The 26,465-nt window shown below is 36.8% G+C and overlaps 1 protein-coding gene across 1 annotated transcript in view; it reads left to right on the top strand.

Annotated features, from left to right (window-relative positions):
* The window catches only part of KIAA2012 (KIAA2012 ortholog), a 148,241-nt gene that overhangs the window by 87,852 nt on the left and 33,924 nt on the right, over positions 1-26,465 (top strand). The window contains exons 14-15 of the mRNA XM_074299022.1: positions 11,407-11,479; positions 11,591-11,788. Coding sequence (XP_074155123.1) covers positions 11,407-11,479; positions 11,591-11,788 — 271 coding nt within the window. The remainder of the gene's footprint in view (positions 1-11,406; positions 11,480-11,590; positions 11,789-26,465) is intronic.

Raw genomic sequence — 26,465 nt, 5'->3', positions numbered from 1 at the left:
AATGGGTTGAAGAAGGAAGGGAAAAGAGAATTTATGACTGGATGGGGAGACATCTGAAAGATAGTCTCTTAGAAAGTACAGGAATGACCAAATACACACCCATTGTGATCTCATAGTATATGAATGTTTGTGGCCCCTGCAATGACCTGCAAAGTTGACAAATTGGCCAAGAAAATCAACTTTTCCCTTGAGCATTGCTTCGGGTAAGACTGGTCTTTGGTTGTTAATATAAGCTTCCCATAAATCTCTGCTTTTTCTCTATTCTCCCTCCTGCCAAGCTCACCTGAGTCCGTTCTGTTTAACCTTTACCTCTGGGATACAATTATTATCACACATGTGGTAACCTGAAGGCAGTATGATAAAGTGTATGGAGAAAGGATTTGGAGTCAGAATATGGATTCAAATCCCAACTGGCAAGTCAAATTAAAGTCCCTGGGTCTCAGTTTCCTCATCTATAAAATGAGATCAGATAAAGTGATCTCTTCCAATGAATAAGGTGACCTTTCCAATATATAAGCCTGTGAAAAGTGATGCCATTTTTACTTCAGTGGAAATGGGAAGTAACATGCCTTAGAGGTGAGATATAATCTGTCTTCAAACATGATTCATTTCATAACTTGAGGTGAGTTTCAAGGACTACTTTTTGACCTAAAAATAGGGATAACATTCCTAAGTTATCCCGAATAAGAATATAATACCAATAATAATAACTGGCATTTAAATAACACTTTACCTACATAATTTCTTCTGATTCTCACAACCCTATGAATTAGGTAGATAAAGAGTATCACCAATTTACAGATGAAAGATTAAGGTTCAAAAAAACTAAATTTGTCCCTGACCATTCAGCTGTAAACATAGATTTTTAGCAGTCAGAGCTTTTTCTAGGCCAAATTCATGCTCTTTCTATTGTATATCCACATGCCATATTTTATGGACTAACATGGGAAAACAACGAGATGGTTAAGTACAAAATGGTATGTAGACCTTGACTATTTACGATGGACCTTCATGGGGCTTCCCTATCCTATCCCTCCTTGACAAGCTAATGTTTTATTGATGTTTTATTTAAATGTTTTATTGATGACGTTTGTTTTTACAGGATAGTCATATCTAGTTATACTCCCTCCCCTGACACAATGAGTAGTAACTCGTTATCTGTATAATATTCCACTATGCAAAATTAATCAATACAGCAACTCTTTCTGGCACTTTGTACCCAATAATTCCCAATGTCTCTAAGGATAGTGTTCTTCCTTATCTGTTCTCAAGATTTGTCATTACAAACCAAATGAAACTTAACAATGATCCTTTTTGCTGCAGATTCAAAGTCATTGGTCATAAGATGGTCCCATAGATGGTCTGTCCCTTCTCTGGATTCCTATCCAGCTTCACTTCCCCCTCCCGGCCTCTGTCACCTCAGCTTCTCTGGATAGCAGTACAGCAAGATTGACTTTCTCTGTTTCATGTTTGGGTTCTCATATGCCTTCAGCAGTTAAAATTTGCACTACCATTTGCATTTCAATGATGAAAATTGCTTTCTATAAATATTTGGGGATGTAGACTAACTCTTGTCCTGCTGTATATCATTTCTCTGAAAGTCAAGCGCTCTGTTTCTCTTCCCAGGGAGCCTCTCAGTCCTTGGAGGCTGCTATGCTGAAGACAGGGGAGTCTCAAAGTTTTATAAATAAAGAGCTGGTATGTTCAAACAGGAAAGAATTTTACATGAGTGAACAGTACATTGACATTATGCTGTTACTGAAGGTGATCTCACACTGAGAATACTAGGGGTTTTATATCCACACAAACAGGAATTTCAGTTACTACATTCCTGTACTGAATCAAAACAGCTTCAGAAGCCCTCAGATCTCCTGTTTTATCAGAAAGAACACAAAAAAAGCGGGCAGTTTATAGCACATCAAGAAAGGATGAATTAGGCTGATAATCAGCATCACCTGTTGGGAACAGATGAAGGAAATGTCTGGATTTATGTGGTAGAGGACGAGGAAGTGGAAAATCATAAACCTTCCTAAGAAGGGAACAATTGCTGATCTTAATAATAGCTAAAATAATTCTTAGTATTTTATAGTTCTCTCTTGAAATGGATGGTTTTCCTGGTGCAAGGAGGAATGGAGTGCAAAGGTAACAAAATGTTGGAATAGTAAACAATAGTAAAAGCTAGCCTTTATATGATGTTTGAAGGTTTGCAAAGAGTTAAATATATATTATCTCATTTAATCCTTCCAATCAATCTGTGAAATAGATGCTATTATTATCATCCTTTTACAGCTGAATAAACTGAGGCAGGGAAAGATTAAATTAAACTCTGTTTACCTTGGTTTCCTCTTCGGTAACCTAAACTAGGGAAGGAAATGGCAAACAGTATCTCTGCCAGATAAACCCCAAACAGGGGCATAAAGAATCAGATCCTGTGCCACACAGAAATGAACCAGGGAAGCAGAGAATGCAGTATCTAGTCCCAGCTGTGGCAAAAATTAAAATGATGGTTGGACCAGGTGAAATCTACTGCTACATCATTTCCCTCAGAATTATAGATTTCAAGCTGGAAGGGACCTTGTAAGAGAGCAAGGCTCCTGATGCTCTAAATTTCCTGAAATAGAATCAGTGAGGACACAAAGCTTTCATATGTCTTGAGGATGATGGTGCTGGCTACTGATTCAGCATAAAATAACCCATGGAGGCACTTAGTTCATTGCTCTACATGATCAACTGAACTAATGCTCTAGTTTACTCCTTCCAAATTGCCCTAAAATACTGTGTGTGACTTGGAATTCAGTAAATAATAAATGAAAGTATAACCAATTGATTAATTAATTAATACTTTAAAAGATTTTTCTCTACCATGATCTTGGTCTTATTAAAATGAAAATGAAAGATAATGACAATTTTCTTCTTGGAAGAGATTTGGATTCTAACTAGATATCAGAAAACACCCTAACCTAAAAGGAACTGTTTTATTACTACTAACATAATGGAAGTACTCACAAAGCGCTAAACTTCAGACAATCTGAGTTCTAGTTTGGTCCCTGCCTCTAAATTTAACCTGTTTATATTGTTGGTTTTATTCAGCCATGTCCAAATCTTTATAATTCTCTGGCATACTGGTCCATGGGGGTTTCTTGGCAAAGATATGGAAGTGATTTGCCATTTCTTTTTCCAGTTCATTTCACAGAGATAGAAACTGAGGTAAATAGGGTTAAGCAACTTGCCCAGGAAGTAAGTGTCTGAGGCCATAGTTGAACTCAGATCTTCCTGACTCCAATCTCAGAACTCTTATCTACTGAGCCACTTAGCTGCTTCCTTTAATTATATGAATTTAACTTTATTAAGAAGTTACTTAATAAAGATTTATTAATGAGCCTCATGTTCCAGGCACTATACTAAATACTAGAAGTTCAAAGAAAGGTACAATGCAGTCCTTTGATAAGGAGGTCCTTTCTGAGGAGCTCACAATCTAATGGAGGAGACAACATGCAAACTATGTGTACAAACATGTTATATGCAGGACGAACTGGGGAGAATCTACACTGGGAAAGCACTAGCATTCAGGGTGATTGAGAAAGGCTTCTTGTAGTAGGGGGATTTTAGCTTCGACTTGAAGAAAGCTAAAAAAAAATAATAATAAATTCAAGAGATAAGAAGGGAAAGTATTCCAGACATAAAGGTCAGCCAGTGAACGTGTTCAGAAGTGGAAGGGGGACTGTCAAATACACAAAATAGCACAGAGACAAATATCACTAGATTGAACAATAATAGAAGGGGAGTAAAGTATTAAAAGATTGGAAAAGTAGGAAGTAGCCAGGTCATGAAGAACACAAATAATCAAACAAAAGATGTTCCGTTTGATAGTAGTGGTAATAAGGAGCTGATGTAGTTTATTGAATGAGAAGGTGACATGGTCAACCTGCCCTTTAGGAGGATGGACTAGAGAGGAGAGACTCTTGAAGTAGAGACCAACCAGCAAGCTGTTTCAAGAGTCTGGGTACAATGCAACTGCAAGATTGTGCAATGATCAATTATGATAAACTTAGTTTGTCTCAAATGATCCAAGACAATTCCAATAGACTTGGGATGGAAAATGCCATCCACATCCAGAGAGAGAACTATGGAGACCGAATGTGGAACAAAGCACTGTTTTTACTTTTGTTTTCTCCTCCTTGTGGTTTTTCCCCTTTTGTTCTGATTTTTCTTTCACAACATGACTAATATGGAAATATGTGGTGGTGGTGGTGTTTTTTAAAGCTAGGTATGAGAAGATGAGGGCCTGGACCAGGAACCATCAGAATGAGAAATTATACAAGTAAAGTTACAAAGGCAGAAATGTCCAGGACAGGGTGACAAACAGAATAAAAAGGAATTTTGGAAGGGAGCAGTAGCACTTAGGGGTTGAGGAAGGCAATGCTTGAGCTGAGCTTTGAAGGAAAATAGAGCTTCGAAGACAGGAGGTCAAAAAGAAGCACATCTTCTGTCTGTACAAAGGCACAGAAATGAGAGAGAAGGGATGTCATGTGTGAGGAATAAGCAAATAGAAAGTGCGAAAGGAATTGATAATAAATGCAGGTAGGTATTCTAGAGCCAGACTATGAAAAGCTTTATAAAGATTATATTTTCTCCTAGCAACAATAGAAAAGAGCCAGGAGAGCTTTTTTTTTTCTGAAAGGGGGAATGACATGGTCAGATCTGTGTTTTTTGGATTATCCCTTTGGCTTCTGTGTGGAGAATGGATTAGAGAAAGAAAAGTTTGAATCAAGGACTCAACAAGGAAGGAGGCTACTGTAGTAGCAAGAGGTGACAAGGCCTGAACAAGGGTGACTATCATATGAGTCCAGAGAAGGGGGGAAAAAAAAGAGTTGGTTGTAAAATTTATCATGGAGATAAAAAAGACAAGACTTGGCACTGAAATTGTGCAGTGAAAGAGAGTGAAGAAATTGAGGATGTCTCTGAGATTGCAAACCTGGACATACCTTCCTTCATAAAATAATGAGCCTGAAATAGATGACCTTGGAGTCAGAGGACCTGGGTCCAAATCCTAGCTCCATCACATTCCTTCTCTGGTCTTTGGTTCCTTCTCTGGTAAAAGGAAGTTGGTTCCAGATCTAACTTTATGATCTTATTAGCCTTAAAAATTCTAGAAATTCAGTGAAACAATTCCTGCTTATCTATATGACAACTCTATCTTTTTTTGGTATTTGCTGTATCCTAATTGGCATTCAGAATGGTGAAGTGTGTGTATAAATGTGTATAAATTTTCTGTTTTCATTTATTCACTCAATATAGTTCAACAAACATTAAGTGTCTACTGTATGCAATCACATTTCTTCAAAAATATTTTTAAAAAGCAATATGCATGAGATAATTATAATAACTGACACATATGCTTCAAGGTTTGGAAAGCACCTTACAAAAGTGATGTCATTTGATTTTCAAAACAGCCTTTGAAGTAAGTGGTATAGATATTATCCCTATTTCCCAGATAAGAAAACTGAGATTTAGAGAAATTAAATGACTTTTCTGTTGACATGGCCAGCAGATTCTTAAAGCAGGATTCAAACCAGGTCTTCCTAACTCTAAGTCCACTTAGAGTACTCTTGTTCCCATTACTCTCAGTAGGATGATATCATACCCATTGTATAGTCAACAAATTTTTGGCTCAGAAATTATTTGTCAAAGGTCATCAATGAGGGAGCAGTACACAGTTTTCTTAATTCACAATCCAGTTCTTTGTCCAGTACATCACTCCTTCTTTTGGGAATATTTAGTATTAATTTCTCTCCCTCAAAGTGCCACTATTTCCCTCGATAAGAATTCCTGAACCTTTAGATAAGTATGTGGCACAGTAGGTAAGAGCAGTGGACTTCGAGTCAGGAAAGCCTGAGTTCAAATTTTACCTCAAATACTTAATAACTAAAAAACCTTGGATAAATCATTTAACCTCTCAGGTTCTCAGTTTCCCCATCTGTAAAATGGAGATAATAATAATAGCACTCACAGAGCTGCTATGAAAATCTAAAGAGATAATATATGTAAAACATTGTTAAACCCCCAGCATACTCTCTAAATGCCAGCTATTATCAGGTGCAGTCCCAAATAAGAGCTGACAATTAAAAGATACTATAAGATTATATAAAATGTATTTATAGATATAATTTCATTGGCGACTCAGATCAAATCCATGAAGTAAGTACCATGGGTATTATTATTATTATCTTTATTTTATAAATGAGGAAACTAGTTCATAGGAAGTTAAAGGTCACATCTAGTATCAGAGGTAAGGTTTAAACCTAGCTTTCTCTTGATTTCAAACACAAGGCTCTTCTAACTACACTCCCCTGCTCAGAGACCAAAAAAAAAAAAAAAAAAAGGAAAGGAAAACCAGGAAAGGGCTTTAACCTCCTCAGAAAGTTTTAGGTTCAAAGATTATATTAAGAACTTAAGTACTAATTACTTAAAGTATTCAAAGTACTTAAAGTACTAAGTACTTAAAGCATTTTGAGTACTTAAAGTACTAAGCACTCATTCAGAACAATTTCTTTTGCAAAAATCTTCTGGAAGGAGATGAAGGTGAAGGATTATGACCAATATTGCCTCCTCAGCAGTGAGGAGGAAAAAACAAAACAAATTTACAGAAATTTTCATGAGAATCCCAACCAACAAAGCCAGATTATTTTAAGGGCATTTAAAGATGAAACTAGAGGGGCAGCTAGGTGGCACAGTCGATAGAGCACCAGACCTGAGTTCAAAACTGGTCTCAGACTCTTAACACTGTCTAGCTGTGTAACCCTGGGCAAGTCACTTAACCCCAATTGCTGCAGAAAAAAAAAAAATGGAACTAGGAGGACAAAGAAAAGGTCAAAAATGTAAAGTGTCTACAAATGTCTGTAAAACACATACTTTTCTCCACAAATGGACATTGAGTCTCTTCATCATAGCCCCTGGTATGTTTTCCAATGAAGTAGAAATGGCCTTCAAGAAAAAAAAACATAAAAAAATTCAAGAAATGGCATTCATCCAAAAAGATGGCAAAACCAACTGAATTACCCAAAGAGGATGTCCATTGAGGAAACATTGTTTTGAGAGTGTTGAGGATTGATCCTCAAGTTACCTGCAAGAAAGGTGGTTTTACTCAAAAAGGTGACTAAGAAAATACTAATAACTACTACTCTGTGATAGAAGCAATAAGTGTTTTATGAAAGTTAGGCTAGTTTTCCTTTAAGGGAGAATGAATACCATTCTCAGGGTTATTTTATTTTGTTTTATTTCCTTGCTACCTGAGGCATAAAAGTCCCAGACCACGAAAAGTTGTTTGCAGAAGTGCCTCTGGGAAAGCTTTTCTCCCTTGGAGTGGCCAGTGCAGAAATGGAGGGGAGTTGGCATTTTGTCTGTATTACTATATTTTTAATCTTAGAAATTGTCTCCTCTATTAGTTTCATGTTTATTGCATTTTAATAGCTCACAGGTGTGTCATTTTATTCTAACCCCAAATCTGAATCATTGTACTAGCTGAGTTAGGCCCAGCCCAAAATATGTGACTTCTTAGATAGGGTTGTTTGAAATGCCTTTGTGATTAAAAATTTAAGTAGGTAAAAGGTGGTGTGGAAGAAACAACATTGGGTGACTGAATAGCCAGATACAAAACTCAGGTATACCATGAGCAAAGTTCTGTTATCCATGGGATGAAGAGGAAACGCCCACTAACCCTATAGAGTTAGAGTGATGGAAAGTTGGGGAGTTTAGCACTTGGGCTGTCCCCTGGTTCTCTCTATATGATAGTCCCACTTCCTTTCCCAATCAAATATTTCTCTGGCATCCTCCATTTCATTTATAGGAAAATTACAAAAGTTATATAATTCAGTTCTCTCAATATTATATCAAATCATGGACTGCTAAACATGGATCTCACATTTAGTATACTAAAAGTTAAGGTTGTGTTTATAGATGGTCTAAAAATTGTGTGGTTCTTAGCATGATACCTAGGGTACCTGGTGCTAATTCAGCAATTAGCTGTCAATCAAATGCTTGCCCCATTTATCATGCATAACATCCAACACCAGAGGGCACTCCGGGACATCTACTAAAACCTATGGTGTTCTCAAAAATCCAATTGCCAATTTCCCTTTTTCCACCCCTTTGTGGGCCAGAACATACTTCTCTCATTGGTCCAGGAGTTGTGTGAATCCTGCAAACAGGTAAACAGCTCACAGACCCAGTTCTAAGAAAACACATTTCTTTATCCCCTACTCAGTTGTGCTTCCTAATTGGTTTACCTCTAGATCAAAGACATACTTAATGGGATTAAAACAAAGGTAATGGAGTAAAAGTATTCATTTTATGAAACAGACTTCTTGTTGTTCAGTCATGTCCGATTCTTCCTGTTCCCATGTGGGATTTTCTTGGCAAAAATGCTGTAATGGTTTGCCATTTCCTTCTCTAGATCATTTTACAGATGGGGAAACTGAGCCAAATAAAGTCACACAGCTAGTAAGAGGCTGGATTTCAACTTACAAAGATGAGTGTACCTGACTTCAGGCTTGGTGCTCTATTCACTGCACCACCAAATTGCCCTTAACAGACCCAACCACTCCCCAAACTAGGAAACTCTGTCAAAACAGACATCAATATTTCTCTCTCTCTCTCCCATCTCCCCAGTGAAGATTGAGAGCTGACCCAGAAATTCGCTTCTAGCTGGGAAATGCATAAAAGGGTTCTTGCAAGGGTCTGCAAAACTCACTGAGATTCATCTCAGGCTGTTCTTTATCTTCCTTTATTTAATTGTTGCCATGAACAAAGAATTCATCAACTGGCCAACTAGTTGGAAGAATGTCTCTGAACTTAGCCAAGTGGGTCCTGAGAAAACATATTTGACATCCCTCCTAGTTGTCAAATGTTAGGAAAAGCTTGGATTGGTTGAAACAGTTGGCATTTATTTTCATTTAAGTTTTCAAAACTATTTACATATCTATTACTATTTCAAGGTAGTATAAAGAGGATTAAATAAAATTTTGGTTGTAAAAGTGATTTGAGAAGTACAAAATGTTATATAGAGGTAAGATATTAAATTAAAAATTTTATCAAAGTCTGTGAGAAGTTTTCTAGCTTTAGCTTTCCAGTCTTTTCCAGTCTTTTAGAAGACTCTGACTTGACTCAGTCTATTTCTTCTTTCAAAGGGAGCAACCGCTGTCATGACACCATACTTTTCCATCTAGGAAAGATATGAAAATAAAACTCAATGCATTGAGGAAGGCTTTAACCTTAAAAACAAAACAAAACAAAACAAAGCTCTGCTCCAACAAGGAGTCTCCCCCATACATGTTAAAATCATACATCATTCCTCATGTAGGGAGAACACTGATGTAGTACCAGCAGGATTGTGGGATAAAAGTCACCAGCTCTACTCTGTCCTTCCAGTCTTGCTAAATGAAGATCCAGGGTAATTTGCATGGCCCTGGGGCTGGCAACCAGGGTTATGATGGAAGATAAGAGGAATTTTCTAACCCAAGCCCAAAGAGGAGGCAAGTCTGGAAGAGTAAAGGCAAGTACAAATGAACTCAAAAGACCAATTTGACCTAAAGGCTTTAATGATTTTCTAGATATGGTTATTGGTTTGGATGTTTCGGGCTAAAAGCAACATAAATATCATGGCCATTGCTTTTTTTTTTTTTGAGGAAAGGATATTTAATATACATAATGAACTTTTATTAATTAATTTGTTAACTAATTTGTTAGAACTAATAAGAGGAAGTCACTAAGCTAAGGATGAGCAGATGGTAGCAAAGGAAAGAAAAAAGCCCAGCAGATGTTGCCAGGAGCTCACACATCAGAGGAGAAACCAGTTCACAGCTGGACAGAGAAAGCATCCCAGCAGAAGACATCAGTAATGGTAGTTTTGCAGACAGATAAACAGTCTCCAACTGGACATACAACCTACATATTATATATAAAGTGCTGTGACTAAACATATAGTTTTTCTATATGTTCCCTCTCCTGCTAATGGTATGAGAATTTTGTGTCAGAGTATGTTAGTCAATAAACATTTATACGATACCTACTGTGTACCAAGCATTGTGCTAAGCTCCAGGGAAAGGCAAAAGACAACCTCAGGGAGCTCATGATCTAGGATTACCCTTTTCATTGATTTTTCTATTCTGTTTAATCCAATTTTTTTTTGCTTTGAATCGAGTTCTCACTTTGGAATATATGTAAGAGAATAAGAGAAGAGATTGTGATTCTTGGAATTGTTATGCTAGTTCACATTTGCATATCACATTTAAGTTTTCATATCCATTTACATACTTAATGCTGACTATTTCAAAGTAGGGTTGTAAGAATTAAATAAGAAGATGAAAATAAGAAAAATAAGAAAGATGAATGATGAATGAAATCAAAGGATTTGAAAATTTTAAGCTGTGGTTTCGAATGGATGTCCACCTAAAATGTGCCTTAAACGTAGGATAACTTTCAGGAACCCACAACTAAAAGAGCTCAAGCTATATTTGCTAGGTACAAAATCATTTATACCAGTAGAATAGATCTGCTCCATCTCTAACAAGCAAAGCTGATAAAAATAAGAGGCAGATAAATATGTAATCTTCCATAGCAATTTTCAACACAAGTCAGAAAATTTTATCAGCTGTGAATACTCAACGAACTAATGACTGAAGAAACATGCAGAATGATAGCAAACCAAGTGAGGAAATTCAGAGTAGATATTAAGATTTTAAAAGTCAAATTGACTGCTAATTAAGCATTCCTGTCCATAGTATACTGTGAATTTGGCAATGAAATGGAAAACAGCATCACTTAAAGATGAGGACAGGCTAGAGAAGACTTCCAAGTAAGACTTCCAACAAAGTGAAGCAGGAAACTGAGCAATGATCCAGATAATTAAGGGAGAAATTCTTGCTAATTTCAACCCAGATAGAGTTTTTGTCCTCAATTATTTGGATTACCTTGAGTTTTTACATGATTTTTGTGAAAAATAGTCCTTCAGAACCACAGGATGGATTTGGGGAGTTTAGGGAAAGAGAAAGCAGCATCTTATAATGGAGAGAATAATGAATTTATAAAGAATATGGGCTGTGAATGATAGGTAACAAAATAGATAGAATACTGGACCCAAATCAGGAAGACTTGAGATCAAATTTCACCTCAGACACTTACTTAGCTATCTGATTCTTACTTACCCATCTGAACCTGAGCAAAACTCAGTTTTCTCACATGCAAAATGAAAACGATAATCATAGCATCTCCCTCCTAGGAACATTGTGAGAATCAAATGAGATAACCTATAGAGAGAACTTTGCAAAACTTAAATCACTATAATTGTCAGAGCATTTTTATGCCAGTTATTGTTATTGTATGTTCTTTGTGGTACTATTAACTTAATAGGAAATTAAAAAAGAACAAGAATACCAGAGAAGACAATCAAGAACCATCATAGAAAACCATCAGCAAAATCTAGGTAGGATTAATCACATCTTATTTTCTGACTTTAGCACTACAGATTCTGGATTAATTTATGTTGTTAAAACTGCAGTACTTATATCACCTATATTTCCATTATTTCTCCTAGGAAATAGAGGCTCTGGGCTGAAAGTAGGGATACAGACTGAAAAATCAAGTTCAGATTCTCATGTATTTCCAGAACACTCGGGACCAGGATCAACACAAGATACATATGCTCCCTTACACCTGGAGCTACCAGTACAATCTTTTTCTAACATTGAAACAGAGAAGCCCAAGCCTCAGGTTGATGGAAGTCCAAGAAAAGGTAAAAGCTGTTCAATTAGCTCAGCTACCCATTTCAGGAAGGACTCATGTATCACTTCCTATTTTTTCCCACTATTTACTTATAGGTTTGGGACTGATTCTCGTACTTAGGCTACCAGAAAGCTATATTAATAGTCAGAGTCTTATTCCCCTGAGCTAAATAAAACTTGAGGATGGTTTTTTTCCAAAACCTTTTACGGAAAAATTAGCCTGGACTAACTTGTTAAAAAAAAATATTGTCCTTACCACACTGCCCAAAGCTGAATAGACAGAGTTCATTTGGAGGTGTCATGGAAATGACAGTGGATTCTTTTGTTGTTGCAAAGTAAGAGATCAAATCAGAGGGCTTTTTGCTTTTTGCCACAGTTTACATTCCTAGAATCAGAACTTCATTCCAAGATCAGGCTGTTTGGCAACCTTGCCTCTTTAAGTGGCTTCCAAGGAAAAAGATCAATAAGACATCATATAGAAATATCACTCAAGGTAGCTATGAATCCCCTCCATATCCCACCAGGCCAAGATCCTTACTCTCAAAGTGGTTCTAGATTCCCTTTGAGTAGCAACCAGAGTCTAAAAGTGTGATTCAGTGATAATCATGGTCTGTTAAGAATATGGTATTAAGTTAATATATAGGAAGTCCCAAAAGTTTTCAGGTAGCTTTATGCAACTAAAGATTAAAACTGCATGAAGACATCCTGTATAATTGGGCAACTGTCAAAACAGTAAGGAGAATTTTTCCATTAAATTCCTGGATAGATGGATGATGGATAGATGAAAAACATTTATTGTGCTTATGTGCCAAGCACCATACTAAAGTCTGAGGATACAATTATAAAAGTGAAGATGGTTCTTGCTCTTAAAGAATTTATGTTCTAATGAGAGAAACAGTGCAAATGAGGGAGTGTGGTCAGGGAAAGGTAACTTTTGAAGTTGACAGGTATGGTGAATGGCGATATAGAAAGAAAATTGAGATGCCCTTTCCAGGAGTTAATGGCAGTATTGATTTAGTTATGGTACCACCACCCTAAAAAGTGGTGGAGAAAGGAGAAGGGTTGGTCCCTAGCTGCTAGGTGGCTGGAGGGGAAGGTACTTGAGTAGGAAGCAAAGGATGACTGAGGTTGCCTGTAATAATGGACCAGATGAGGCACTCACCAATCTAGATAGCAAAGACCCAGGAGAAATGGATTAAAACCACTAAAGAATGGTCTCTAATACCAGCAAGATGGCTTTTTAACTGCTAAATTGTTAAAAAAAATTTAGATCAGTCCTGTGGCATAGTGACAGTTGCCACCCTTCTTCCAAATTTCCAGACTTCCAAACAAAGAGTTATCTTTGACTTTTACTCCCATATTTAATTAGTTGCCAAGTTTTGAAAAATCTGCATCCACAACATCCTCTTCTTAAAGCCATCCCCTTTTCTTTACTCATACTGCCAAAACCCTCATTATCACTCATATAAATTACTAAGATAGTCTCCTATTTAGTCCCCTTGCCTCCATTCTTTCTTCTTTTCAAATTATCCTTCACACAAACTGCCAAAATTACCTTTTTGAATTATAAATCTGTGTTTTTAAAAATGGCTCCCTATTGCTTCCAGAATAAAACAAAAATTCCTCAAGATGGTTTTAAAGGCTCTTTACAATATGGCATTAATCTACCTTCCCACCATATTTCATATTCTTTTCCTTTACATATAGTCAACCAAACTGCATTTCACCAAGCTGAACACTCCAATCTCTACTTTGCCCAGAGGGTCTCCCCCATTCATGGAATTCATTCTTTCCTCATCAGATCCTTATTATCTTTCAGACTCTTCTCAGGTGCTGTCATCTCTTCCATAAACCCATCCCAGATTACCTGAATTGTTAGTGCTTTCTGCCTTCTTTGATTACCTTTATTTATCTGTATATATTTGCTAAGTCCTAATATGATTGTAAGTGGGGAGAATGGCCAATGAGAATTGTCATAGAAGTTTGTGCAGAGGGATGAGCCTGTTTCTGGAAGGATAACATGGAAGCTGGGGTCCTATCCCTGAATTAAAGAATATATACATATTCTGTGCTTGTTTCATGTTTGGAAATAGAATCAATCAGAACTTAGAGATTCATCTTTATATTGCATGGCCAGGAGGAAGGAAAAGGGAGCCTTTTGAATGCACTCTTAGCTCAGCCACCATATTACACCACTCAGTAAGTGAATAAAGAACCAGTCCTAGAATATCTGTGCATACTCTGAATTGGGGGCAGAGACATCCCTACCCCCATTCCACATCATCATGTACTTCCAGATCCACAGGCTCAACAGCTGCTCTTCTTGTCCATGCTCCAAGGACCAGGCTTTCATTATCAATCTCTCCTTCTCACCTACATAATATTAAGTTTCTTGAGTTGCTGAGCCCTTTTTAAATTGGGAAGAGTTGGGGTCAAATTCTGCCTCTGATACTTAATAGCTGAGTAATCATACATAACGTAGCCTTTCTGAATCCCAGGAAATTCTCCAAGGCATGTATACAAATTACAGATTGGTTACAATCTGCCTTGGTGTAGAAAGTTTCCATAACCAAACACCCTTGACATATTTCCAACATCCTAATCACAGTAAGTAAATAATAAATGTTTATTCAATTTGTAACATTAGAATTCTTTTTCATCTTCTATGTAGCACAGAAATAAAAACAAAACAATGAGATAATTTAAGGAGTCATAGAATTTTGGAGTTAGGACAAATCTTAGAAAAGACTTGTATAACTAGGGGAGTGACCAGGGCTTTGTCTCAAGGTGCCAAAAATTAGATAGTATCTGTAGGCTTCCACTAGTGGAAAAAAATGGAGTTAATACACAATTAGCAAAGATAATAGAATAGCTAAGTAGCACAGTGAATTTGACTACATGGGACAGTAGATAGAGCACCAAACTTAGAGTCAAGAAAACTCACCTTTCTGAGTTCAAATCTGACTTTAGATATTTCCTAACTGTGTGAACCCTGAGCAAGTCACTAAATCCTGTTTACCTCAGTTTACTCATCTGTAAAATGGGCTGGAGAAGAAAATGGCAAATCATTGCAGTATCATTACCAAGAAAACCCAAAATTGGGCCATGAAGAATCACACATGACTGATACACCTAAATAATACAACAAAGCAAGGATCATTTGCTTTGCTAGGAAATTAAGGCATTTATACCCTAAGTGTGCTTCTCCCTAACCCCTTGGGCCAGTCCATCCCTTCCCAGTTTCCAACAGTACATTCATACAGTTGATCTAAAAATATATGCACCCAAAGACAAAAATGGATAGTGATGGCTCTACCCTAGAGATGCTCTGGTGCTCACCTAGCATTTCTGAGTTGTGATGTTTATAGACAATGACTATCTAGACCATGTTATTTAATCACTCAGGCCTTAATTTACCCATCTTTTAAATAGTTGATATGATCCTTCCATTGAGAAGTTCATGATCATTGATAAGATGTTGTCTAAAGTCTCTAAAATCTTTAAAAACTATGAACCTGTGATAGCTATTTTATTGTCTTCTAGGTATTTGGAAAGGGAATGAGAATATATACCATACATATAATACATGGACACACACACACACACACACACACACACACACACACACACACACTCCTACACCCCTCATCTCTAGCCAAAACATTAGACTTTTTAAAATGGGGTATGTAACTGGATTGGAAAGGCAACTTTTTTTTTTTTTTTTGCTAAAATGGACTGGACCATCTCAATTAAAAAATTGGTCTACCCCTTTTTACAAGGTCAACCATATCAGAAGACCTGAACTGGGAATTAAAATGAAGAAAATATGTAACCCAACTTTAAATCCATACAACCTGATTAGACCTAAATTAATAGGAAGGATATAGGGAAAATTCACAAAGGACTTCCCTTTTTTCCCCTAATAGATAAAAACAGAGATTCAAATATGCCTCTTCTTATTTTTTTCTCTAAATGTTTTCCAGATCAGAAGTCCACCTAGATCTCTTCCTTTATACTATTGGCCAGAGAAAATAATTTATTTTACTCACTTGATTTCTTCCCTCTAATCTAGACCAAGGATTTGCTGCTACTTCATTTTCTTCTCTTCTTTCCACATGTTTTTTTCATGGCCATGTTTGGGATTTGGAATTGGTCAGTCTTATCCAAGAAAGCCCAAAAGAAAAATTTATTTGTAATCTAATTCTGTCATCTTCACAAGAATTCTTGTGTGTTCATATCTTTAGGTATATTGTTTTTTGTTTAAATTTCTATTGCTATTTTTTGTCTTTAGATCACTTTTAATTCTGATTATGTCTCTCTCCCCTCTCCTACCCATGTAACATCTCTATAACAAGAAATTTAAAAAGAAGAGAAAAAATCAAGTCAGTCAAACTCACCCATACAACTGAATCTGACAATATCTGTAATATTCCACACCCATATATATATATATATATATATATATATATATATATATATATATATATATATATATATATATATATATATATATATATATATATATATATATATATATAAAAGATAGCTTTACGAAGAAGGAACAAAACTTGATTTTCTTATCCCTTAGATCCAATTTTGACTATTATAATTAGCTTCTTTTTGTTGTTGCTTCTACATATATTTTAGTAGTCATTGTGCATCTTATGTTCCTGATTCTGTTTTACCTTGTTAATTTTCCTCATGTTAATTTTCCAATGCCTCTTTGAATTATTCATATTTATCATTTCTTATGGCATGGTAATGTTTCATTACATCATGAACCATCCCAATGAATGGATATCTACTACTTCACTTACAATTCTTTGCTACCATAAAGAGTAATGCTATAGACATTTTTTCTATTAAACATTTGAAGTTTTGAGTTCCGAATCCAACTTCTCTGAAGAGCAATTTGGAACTATGCCCAAAGGACTATCAAACTGTGCATTCCCTTTGACCCAGCCATGTTTCTTCTGATCTGTATCCCAAAGAGATAATAAAAGAGGGGAAAAGACCTACATGTATAAAAACGTTTGTAATGGCAAGAAACTGGAAATTGACTGAATGCCCATCAGTTGAGGAATGCCTGAATAAATTATAGTATATGAATGTAATGGAATATTATGGTTTCATAAGAAATAATGAGCAGGCTGATTTCAGAAAAGCCTGAAGAGATTTACATGAATTGGTACTAAGTGAAATGAACAAAATCAAGAAGATATTATATACAGCAACATTGAGCTTATAAGATGATCAACTGTGATGGACTTGGCTCTTTTCAACAATGAGGTGATTTCAGGTAATTCTAATAGCCTTGTAATGGAAAGTGCCATCCACATCCAAAGAGAGATCTATGGAGACTAAATGTGGATCATAACACAGTATTTTCACTTTTTGTTTTGTTGTTGTTTATTTACTTGCTTTTTTTTCTTTTCTTTCTCATGTTTTTTTCCACTTTTGATCAGATTTTTCTCATACAGCATGACAAATAAGCAAATATGTTTAGAAGAAAAAAGAGAGTGAAAATAGCATGTTTTATAGTCTGTATCCAAATATCAATTCTTTTTCTGGAGGTGGATGTTTTGCTTCATTACTAGTCCTTTGGGATTCTCTTGGATCACTGTATTGCTGAAAATAGCTAAGTTATTCACAGTTCATTAAATAATATTGCTGTTTATTGAATGTAACATGTTCTGTTGCATGGTTCTGTTTTATTCACTTCACTTTTAATCAGTTCATGTAAGTCTTTCCAGTTTTTTTCTGAAACCATCCTGCTCACCATTTCTTATAGCACAATGATGTTCCATTATACTCATATACCACAGTTTGTTTAGCCATTCCCCAATTGATGGGCATCTCTTTGATTTCCAATTCTTAGCCACCACAAAAAAGAGTTGCTATAAATATTTTTATACAAATAGGTTTTTTTCCTTGATGCTCTGAACATTTTGTTATACATGAGCTCTTTCTTTTGACCAACCTGGTCAAAGCACTAGGATCTTGGATTGTTAAAAGTTATATTCTGAATTTTAGTAGTCTTTTTTTATAGCTGAAATGCATACAGATAAAAATGCCCTTAAATGAATGTGTAATTCCTCCTTAAATACTTTTCTTGAGGGAGACCATGACTTTTATTGAAAGAAATTCAATCCAACACCACAATCTTTTGGCCACTTGCTTCAAGATCCTATGAATGACTTCCTAGAAGAGGAATCTCTCCCTGGGGCATTGTTCCTAACACTGACAGAAAATGTGGACATAGAATCTTTAAGACTTGCAGATAAGCATTGTTAACACATCCTATCTCTTTTGGAAGATGAGATGGGGAGATATCTTACAGTGTACAACGGGGACAAGACATTAGTGTATTCTAATGATGGCTTGACAATGTTATTCCCTATGTCTTATGGGAGACTTCAAGGCTTCTCACTAACATGTGATTTAATGTGGCACAAAACAAATACATATGTGCCATGGAGAGTCAGATTTTCTGGCATTAAAAATATGTGTACTTATACAAAGTAATATTAAAAAGCATCCCATGAAGCACCCTAGGTAGCTGTCTAACTTGTCTACCCCTGGTCCTATCTTTGCTAACATGATATCATAAATTTATGGCTTCACACAGAGCTTAATCCATTTGCTGTTCATACGTTACCAATTTAAGTCACAACTTTCTAGCCCCAAGGAAAAACAACTAACTTTTAAAAATATATTTAAACTGTTACAAAGTGATCTGGGCATCCTACTGCTACAGATAAAATAGCATCATGTAATCCTGCCAACTCTGGCAGCTCAGGCTTTTACATGAGTATGTGGTATTATAGGCTGATATGTGATGATCCTGTCACTTCCAAATTCATAGTGGAATGACACCAGCAAGCAAAAATCCCTATGGATCCTATCTGGGACCATAAATATGCAGGTATTTCATAGTAACAATTCAAGTGTTTGGCCAAGTTTGGAGGTTTTGTAGCCTAGAATATTTGATGAATATAACAAAGTTAATCAAAACAAACTTTCTATCTTATGGAAGTAGAGTCATGGACTACTTTATTCCATCTAGTTGGAAAAAGTGACATTTCCTGGTAGGGAATGTACTACAGACATTTGCTCAGTCCAAGTGCTAAAGCTGAAGGGGTCACAAGTCTTGTTATTAAAGGGCAGAATACTGCATCTGCAGTGGGAAGACCTAGATTTAACTAAATTTTATGATCTTGAGTAAGTCACTTAACTCTTCACCTGAAAAGTGAAATGTTTGAAAGAAAAGAGGCATAGTACAGTGGAAAGAATATTGGTTTAGTATCAGAAGACCTGGATTCATCCTGGTGTTGCTTCCCAAATCATTTCATCTTCACGGGTTTCATTTGCCTCATCTATAAAATAGGCTTCACTTGTCTGATCTATAAAGTGAGGTTGAACTGGATAGATAGCCTTTAAGATCATTTTCAGCTTTAAAACCAATGCCCTGATGACCTCTGAGTTTCCTTCCAACTCTAAAAAGGGATTGTCAAGATATTTTCATTGATTTTGGAATCAAATTTTCCTTGGGACTTAAGAGCCATTTTAGGCTAATTTTGCTGTTCTAAATTAGGGAGGCATCTAGAGTTCCTTACAGCACTCTAGTGAAGTCTCCCAAAAACACTAACAAAAATCTCTGTTATTTATATAAATCCTGAATGCAGATTTTCAGCAAAAGACCTCAATTTATACACTGACTTGCAGGTCTGAAGAAAACCTGTATAAACATTTCAGAATTTGGTCCAATACTGAATCTAAAGAATAATAATAATAATAATAATAATAACTATGTGGCACTTTAAGTTTTATAAAGCATTCTCTTCATAAGAAAGCACTCTGTGAGGTGAGCAGAGCAAATATATTCATCCCCTTTACAAATGAGGAAACCAAGGCTTTGTAAAATTAAGTGAGTTCCCAAAATCACAGCTGAACTCTGGGTAACTCAAGGCAGTCTAGCTTCCTTTTCAATGCTCTTTTTTTATCCTACCAATATACTTCAAGAAATCTTCCTCCCCTCAACCCATGGGGGGGGGGGGAAAGAAATTCAATAGTACTGAATTTGAGGGTTGAAAAGGGACATTAGCAATGATCTGGTCCTAGAAAGAACCCACACACACACACTTTGACACATGGTCCTCCAGGTTCTTCTGGTTGATCTCAATTGAGGGGGAGCACCTCCTGAGGCTGTCCATCTAACTTTGGAACAGCTCTAATCATCAGGAAGTTTTCCAACAACCCCAAATTTTCTTCTTGGCAACTTCTACCCACTGCTCCTGGTTCCACTCTCTTAAGGCCAAACAGAACCAATTGAATCCCTCTTCCACAGGACAGTTCTTCAAATACTCAAAAGGGAACTATCATGTTCCTTCCCTGAGATTTCTCTTCTCCAGTATAAACATTCCCAGTTCCTACAAACAAATTATCATATGATTGCTACTGTTTATTTTCTAGACTCGCCTTCCAGGGTTTATTTCCTTGAATGCAGCAATTATACAGTTGAATTTTTTCCATGTTTTTTTTTTTTTTTTAAGCCACTGATTAAGGACACAAACATATGTCCATGTGTGATCTATTTCAGTAGTTATGAGTTACAGCTAGTCAATAGCTTTACTTCCTTCAGATTTAATTAGATGATGGTTCTTTTACTTTTTAAATTGGGTTTATTCTGGCATTGGAGAAGGAAAAGCCTCTGTGGGGATTCAGCATCCCACCATCTCCATCTGTTTGTCTCCCTGGGAGCCTTTAATCATGGGGGCCTCTCTCCTGCTCAAGCCTGTAGCAGTCTGAATTTGCATAAGGTAGCAGCATCTCCAACCCTAGCATGCAGCAAACCATCACCTTATAGGACACAAGCCCCTCAGGATGCAGCAGGGCCGTGAAAATATTTGGTTTTGCGTGGCCTGTTTACTATACAGAAGGTCACTAATAAGCAAATTTTCCAGGGAAAGACCTGACAAATCTTGCTGAGGTAGTAGGAAAGCAGTCTGACCATTACTGCCTCTGTTCTTATGGTCGATAAAGCGACTGACATTCTGCCGGTTTCAGTGCCTCTCTCTATCCTGCCTCTTAGATCGGGGACCCTTAAGCCATGTAATTTATCTCCACCTGTTTCTTTTAGTGCCATCTCTCTTGTTCCTCCCTCCCCCTTAGCCACAATTCCCAGCTCTCTCTATTGTCTTGTCCATTAAGAGAAGCTAAGGCATTTTTCATTTCCTTTTAAATGCCTTCCATTGCACTTGAAGAATACAAAATCCTGAAATTTTGCTCATAATTTCTTAAAGGACATAGCTGTGAGGATTTTCAACAGCATCTTTTGAGGACCATTGATCTTGCTTAGGGGCTGCCTGGATAAGTGCACTCCACTTTGCAAATGTGTCCTTTATGGTGTAAGTTGTTGGCACTTTCTGGGGTTTTATTGTGAATTTATAAGCAAGCAGCCTCAATTCCCCTGTCTCTACTCTTGAACTCTTTGGCTCATCTATATATTCTCTGTAGTCTCCTCCAGATCTTTGGTTCTGAGAAGTACTCTCTTCTGTTCTGTTAGTAAATTCCATCGCTGCCCAATTTCCCCTATCCACCTTCCAGGTTCTCATGAGACTACTTCTATGTATGAAGGATCATTGGGGTGTAAGCTCTTTTATAAGCTGTTGGAGTCTCTGACACCTTTGTATCCCCATCATACCTGGCCGATGCATGGAAGACATTTTAAAATGTTTGTTGAATGATTGATTAGATCAGCATGCAGCCAGCTGCCTTTGACATAACCATTTCACCACTAATAACTGCTCACATTTATTTAGCATTTTCAGGTTTTAAAAAGTGCTTTCCTTACAAACTTATGATCCTGGCAGTACAGGTGGAAAATTGTAGCACAGATGGTACATTATTCAGATAATAAAAACGAACCTGACAAATTTAGTGATTTGTATGAAACCATGTAAGAAGGAAGAATAAAAACTAGGACTAGGACCCAAGTCCCTTTGCTGAATCCAAAGTTCTTTTCAATGCTATCTCCTTTTGGCTGACAATTAGAGCTTCCAGGCCTACCTACGAATTCAGAGAGCATGCTGGTATAGAAAGGAACTGTCCTAATGGTTTGCCATTTCTTTCTCCAACTCATTTTACAGATGAGGAAACTGAGGCAAACTAAGTGACTTCCCCAGGGTCACACAACTAGTAAATATCTTAGGCTATACTTGAATTCATGAAGACGAAATCTTCCCAACTCCAAGACAAGCCCTCCATCCATTGAGCCACCTAGCTGCCTCTTAATGAATTCAATTCCACAGCAATTAGACAAACATTTAGCGCCTAGTAGGTTCAGGGCTCTGAAGTGCCAGAGATAATGACAAAAATGAAATAATATCTACACTCAAAAAGTTCATATTTCACCAGGGAAAGGAGAGATACAACATATACACAGATACATAATTAAGAAGTAATTTGACAAGAAAGAGAGGAAGGAAACTGAGAATAATAACAATAGTAATAGTAATAACTCAGGCTCTTCCTATGTCAGGGACTGGACTCTGAGCTTTACAATTATTATCTCATTTGATTCTCACAATATCTATCCTGAGATGTAGGTGCCATTATTATTCTCATTTTACAGTTGAGGAAACTGAGGCAGAGATTAAGCTACTTGCCCTAGGACATGCAACTTCCTAAGAAGTTTGCTTTCATATTTTTCAATATATTCTTTCTTCCCTCCTTGTCTGTAACATGCCCTCCTAGCAGTTACTATTACCAGTCTGTCCTAGGCCCCACAGAGTACCTTTGACCACTGACCTTTGCAGTGTCAACTCTACCTGGCTAGCCTCCTCTGAGGCCTTCAAGGGGCCCACAATTTCTTGAATAGTATTTTAATAACCAATAACACCCTGAAGAACAGCCACATGTAAACTTAAAAGCCTTTATTATACCTACTCACATAATGCCCTGACTTGTTAACTCCCTAGTGAACACCTGATCTGAAGACCCATGTGTTCACTACCAAACTCCTTACCTCTCTTGGCTATCCATCAGCTTGGCTCGGCTACCCCAGACTAGGGATCCAGGTTAAAAAGAGCGACTGCTGTCTGCAGTGGGCTTATAAAGGACCTGTGAGGTCACACACACAGCCAATGAACGAGAGAGTTACCCATTACGACGCTATCTCAATATGGCCAAGATCCTACCCACAGGGCAGTCCTATATCCACAGAGATAACTTCTGGGTCACTCAATCTCCTGTTACACTATGGCTGCCCATTTAAAGGACCCTTGCACTTGTCACTTATAAAAAAGAAAAGAAAATTAAGCAAAACCAATTAACGGCAACTGTGTCTTATAATAAATAGAATATTCTACCTCCATAGTTCCTTGTTACTGTTTGTTCTTCATTTTTGAAGTTGAACATAACATGCTATGACCTGCAAGTGAATTAGATTTAAGTGAGGGAAAACTGGGATCTCCAAAGCCATCTGGGTTCAGTGACCAGAGAGAAATCAAGATTATTTGAAGATGGCCCTAGATACAGTTGGAGATTCACACACAGTAGGGAAGTGGTTTGTCATCTCTTCTCCTGAACCAAGATTGGTCACAATGGTTAAATCAAATATAAACTCTTTGAAAGCAGGGACTGTTTTATTTTTTTTTCTACTACAATGGCACAGTATTAAAAGTCCTGGGTTATAGAATAAGCCAGATATAGCAACATTCATTGTCTCCATTTACATTTTTGTAATCATTGTATATATTGTTCTTTGCTTCTCTTTGAATTAGCTTTAAGAAGCTTCTCCATGCTTCTCTTAACTCTCACATTCATTATTTATTATCACAATAGTAGTACATTAATTACATTATTCAATCACTTCTAAATTGACAGAAACCCACTTTATTTCCAGGGTCTTACTACCATAAAAGTGTTACTGATATTTTGTCTTTCTTTCTTCAACTTCCTTGGGAGATATGTTCAGTAAGTGAGATCACTGGTCAAAAGGTGACTTTTCTCATATGATTCCACATATTTTTCTCACACACTTTCTTACATAATTACACATTTTTTCCAAAATAGACTACTTTATAGTTCCATAGTGTATTAAGATTCACATCTTCCTACGACTCCTCCAGAATTGATTTTTTCCTATCTTTTAAGAAATCCAATTTGTCTACAACATAGAGTATATAAAGGGGAGTATGTAATAAAAACTGGGAAGGCATTTTGGAGCCAAATTGTTTGATATAATCACCAATTGGGAGTTTGCATTTTATCCTAAAGGTAATAGGGAATCCTGAAGTCTTATGAACAGAGGAGGAAGATGATCAGAATTATGCCAAAGAAGATTATTTTGGTTGTTATATGGGAGGTAGATTGGAGAGAACAAAATTAAAAGACAAATTCAGTCGCTCAGATGAGAGGTGATAAGGACCTAAGCTAGGATGTTGACTGGACAGAGAGAAAGAGATGGATTCTAAAAATGTTATGGGGATAGGATCAAAAGCTTGATTAATATTGGAGGCAAGGAAGAAGAAAGAACTAACGATGACTCTTAAGTTTATACAGCTGGTAAGGCCCTCAACAGAAACAGGATAGTTTAGAGCAAAAGTCCTCAAAATGTGTCTGACCGCCAATGGGAGTCTCCAAAATCCTTTCATGAGGTCCATGAAGCCAAAATTATTTTCATAATAATACTAATACATAATAATTTCCATTTCTAAAATGAAACATGATATAATCCACATAAGCAAAAGCTCATGGGTGGTCTTCAGTCATTTTGAAGAACGTAAAGGGATCCTTAAACCAAAAAGTTTAAGAGCCACTAGAATATTGTAGGTTTGGGGAAGGAAAAATTATGAGTTCAATTTTAGACGTGGCATCAATAGACCCACTATGTGTCAGACAAACACTGGGTATAAAAATTAATAAATAAAGAAAAATCAGTGTTTGCCCTCAAGAAGTTTCCATTCAACCAGAGAAGATGAATCCATTTCACACTTTAAATAGAGGGCTTTCAGGCTGCTTAGCAGCATCTGTGGTATATGGTGAAAGGTTGGTTGCAGGTGACCAATTACTTACTCTTGGGTGGCCTCTACCTCTGGGTGGCTAGCACCTCTCATTCCAACTCTTTCCCTTCAAGTTTGGCTTCCTCTTTAGTCGACCCCCTTGCTTTGTCCCTGGGGAAATGGGGTTTCTTTTAAACCTGCCAGGGGAAGAACAAAGGGAAATCAGAGATGCCCGAGGCGACTGCCTCAAAAGAGCATCTCCAGTTCATTTGCACTACCTCCCTCCACTGGGATTGCTGGCTCTCCTTTTATATCTAGGTAAGAATCCGGACCAATTTGGCCTTTTCTCTGATACTTACAATGCAAATAAGGCCATTGGCAAAAGATGTAGTGACAGTGATCCTTGTTGGTTTTGTTTTTTTTTTTTTTTTTTTAATTAGCCAATTCAGTAATCTCTGAATGGTTTCCTATAGGAACTGATACTGGAGCTGTTTTGAAAATAGAGATTCTAATGGACTAAGGTGAAGAAGGAATGCATTTATTGATAGGAGGCAGACTTGGGGAGAGATGCAGAATTTTGTTTTGAGGAATATCAAGGCAGCTAGTTTAACTGGATTGTCGAATATTTGAAAAAGAGTTATGTATAACAGACCTGGTAAAATAGGCTGAAAAGAATTGGTTGTAAAGAGCTTTTAAAGACCAGAGAAATTTAAATTTAACCCTAGACAGAAATGCTTAATTAACCATCTTTAAGTCATGGACTCCTTTGGCAGATTCTTTGAGAAAGATCCCTCCTCAATATAATATTTATAAAAGCACAGGATTACAAATAAAATCAATAATATTGAAATATATTATGTATACATGCATATATATATATATATACATACATACCTGTATGTGTATGAAAAGGTGTATGTATGTGTATTTAACAAAATTAAATGACTTGTCCAGAATCATACAGCTAGTAACTCCAGACTCCAGACATGGCACTCTACCCACTGCATCCCCTAATGCCCTTTATAGACATTTAATATTTGATTTTCTATATATTTAATATTCTTAAAAATTTAAGTAACTAGGAAGGCTTTCAATAACACATATCACAGACTAGATGGGATTTCCTAGAGACTGGATGTATGGCACCAGCATAATCAAATGTCACACAAGTTTTTTTTTATCCCTTTAGTCTAGTCCTACTGAATGAACTGTTAACCAGGGTGAATTTCACTAGTTTACTAAATGATACCCCCAGATGTCCAGAAGAGTTCATTCTACCTATTTTCTTATATCGAGAAGAAACTCTATAGGTCTTAGGTATTCCTTCGTGTAAAGAATGGGAAATGGGGGGGGGGAATTAAAAAAATAGAAACCATGTAGGGAAATTGCATTGCTTCATCTATAAAACCAGATAATCTTGATGGAAAACCCAAGAGCAGGGTACTGGAAGGAATAAGAAGCTGAAAGAGATTGAAGGGGAAAATTTAGGGGGAATGTGGGACCAGACCAGCTCAGCTTTTCCTGGGTATCCTGTGACCAGTTCAGTTTCTGGGTAATAGGAACTACAGCTGAGAAAACACCAGCTGTCTCTCCTGCTGCCGGCTCCACTAAAGGAAATGGTACTGTGTTGTCTGTGTGCTCCCAGCAGTGAATGAGTAGGGAAGTTTATTTCTCTTATCTTTAG

This window comes from Sminthopsis crassicaudata, chromosome 3 (assembly GCF_048593235.1).
Source record: "Sminthopsis crassicaudata isolate SCR6 chromosome 3, ASM4859323v1, whole genome shotgun sequence".
NCBI classification, from domain to species: domain Eukaryota; kingdom Metazoa; phylum Chordata; class Mammalia; order Dasyuromorphia; family Dasyuridae; genus Sminthopsis; species Sminthopsis crassicaudata.
This window is presented reverse-complemented; position numbering and strand designations above follow the sequence as displayed.